General features: G+C 40.2%; 1 protein-coding gene across 1 annotated transcript in view; it reads right to left on the bottom strand.

Annotated features, from left to right (window-relative positions):
* Positions 1-712: 712 nt before the first annotated feature.
* LOC105235077 (cytochrome P450 3A12-like) overlaps positions 713-2,308 on the bottom strand; it is a 10,158-nt gene continuing 8,562 nt past the window's right edge. Inside the window, exon 5 of the mRNA XM_034650548.1 lies at positions 713-869. Within this exon, the coding sequence (XP_034506439.1) occupies positions 842-869 (28 nt within the window). The 3' untranslated portion in view covers positions 713-841. The remainder of the gene's footprint in view (positions 870-2,308) is intronic.

Below are 2,308 nucleotides of genomic sequence, written 5' to 3'. Positions count from 1 at the left end.
GGCTCAGTCGGTTAAGTGTCTGCCTTCAGCTCAGGTCATGATCTTGGAGTCCTGCGAGGGAGCCCTGCGTCTGGCTCCCAGCTCAGTGGGGAGTCTGCTTTTCCCTTCTACCCTTCCTCCCCCTGCTTGTGCTCTCTCTCTCTTTCTCTCAATTAAATAAATAAAATCTTTAAAAAATATTTCTGAGATGACTTGGGCATCAGGATTTTTAACAAACCCACTGATTCCAATGTACAACCAGGGTTCAGAACCACAGTCCCGAGAGTGCTTGTACGCTGAGGTGGAGAAGAGCATCATTCCAAAGTCATGTTATAGTAATCACTGCATGTCATGATTGTATACAACATGATCCCTTCCTTTCAGTGGAATTGAAAGAAATTTAACACTTTGCTGAAGTTCATACGTCTGTGCATAATGATGTCAAATGAACTGCACTGATTAGATGACCCTTATGGATGGGTGGTCATAAACCACAGACATGGCACTCAGGAACTGAAGGACCCTTCAAGGTCACAAATGACTCCAAATAGATTCTTTGAGCAATAGGACAAATTATTAAGGATAAATGAGCCCTCTCTCTCTCTCTCTCTCTCTCTCTCTCTCTCTCTCTCACACACACACACACACACACACACACACACACATTCAATATTGCTTAGTTAAAAAAACATCAACAAAACACTATGCAGAAAGTTCTCTCTCTGACCTGTGTTTCTTTGCAAGGTTGGAAGGAGAAGTTCTTCAAGGACTCTGACAAGGGCAAGTTTCATGTTCATGATCGCAAACCTCATCCCAAGGCAGTTCCGCGGTCCAGTTCCAAAAGGCATATATGTATAAGGATTTATGCTGTCCTCGTTCTTCTTACTGAACTTGGTTCCACAATACATGTTGGAAACAAGTTAGTGAAACATAAAATCCACAAGTGGTACACATTCGGGGTTCTCAATTAGAAGTATATAAGAAACTTTGATGGGCTGGTTACTGAAATCCTGCTATGCTTATTCTGCTGTGACAATGTAAGCTACAGATTGGTCAATACCCCTTACCCTATGGGAACATTCAGTCTTGTTGAGGAGATGAGAGAAATGCTTTTGAAACATGATTTATCTTAAACACTGGGATTATATTCAGGGTTGTAAGTAGTTCATACTCTGGAAGGTGAGCAAAATATGAGTCTGACTGAAGGAAAGGTAAGATCCTGCCTCCACTGACATACATTGGTCACATATCCATGGACAAAAGAAAAAAAATGCTTCCATGATTTACATCANGTTCTTCTTACTGAACTTGGTTCCACAATACATGTTGGAAACAAGTTAGTGAAACATAAAATCCACAAGTGGTACACATTCGGGGTTCTCAATTAGAAGTATATAAGAAACTTTGATGGGCTGGTTACTGAAATCCTGCTATGCTTATTCTGCTGTGACAATGTAAGCTACAGATTGGTCAATACCCCTTACCCTGTGGGAACATTCAGTCTTGTTGAGATGAGAGAAATGCTTTTGAAACATGATTTATCTTAAACACTGGGATTATATTCAGGGTTGTAAGTAGTTCATACTCTGGAAGGTGAGCAAAATATGAGTCTGACTGAAGGAAAGGTAAGATCCTGCCTCCACTGACATACATTGGTCACATATCCATGGACAAAAGAAAAAAATGCTTCCATGATTTACATTGTTGTTTTTCCCTTCATTTCCCTCCCCTCCCCACTAGCAACCCCCCAACCACTTCCACAGAATAGCATGTCAGGCTATTCACGTGAGCACATGATGCTACTTCACTGTACTCATACTCATAGTTATGTATAACCAGTGTAATCACTGACTTCTCTATCTGTTCCATGAGGCTATAAATTCCTTGAAGGTTAGACTTACATTTATTCAAAACTCATTCCTCAATATTTATATTAAGGAAAAATGGGTATTGGGGGAAAGTAATAATGGCATTCTCAGTAGGTATTTTTTTAAAAACTCCAAATATTGTGAAGAACGTACTGGAATGTTTACAGATGATGAGTCTTAAAATTATATGGGAATCAGACGAGGAATTGCAATGGTGTGTGGATGGGGCAGCTGACATGGGTTAGTGGGATGGGCACATATAGATGCATTAAGAGTATTTCTTAGACTTGTATCTACAGAATATGCTTGTGCATGTGTTAAAAATTCTCCATAATAGGCACTTTTAACACGTGGATCTCTCATTGCCTGGCACAGTCCCTAACACACTTCCTCTTATGACTGAATGAATCATGAAGAAGTATTGGGAGTCGTCTCTGGTTTCTGTTCAAGAAGGTAGAGGA

This window comes from Ailuropoda melanoleuca, unplaced genomic scaffold (assembly GCF_002007445.2).
Source record: "Ailuropoda melanoleuca isolate Jingjing unplaced genomic scaffold, ASM200744v2 unplaced-scaffold257, whole genome shotgun sequence".
Taxonomy (NCBI): Eukaryota; Metazoa; Chordata; class Mammalia; order Carnivora; family Ursidae; genus Ailuropoda; species Ailuropoda melanoleuca.
The sequence above is the reverse complement of the archived record's forward strand: the minus strand, read 5'-3'. Positions and strand labels throughout refer to the sequence as shown.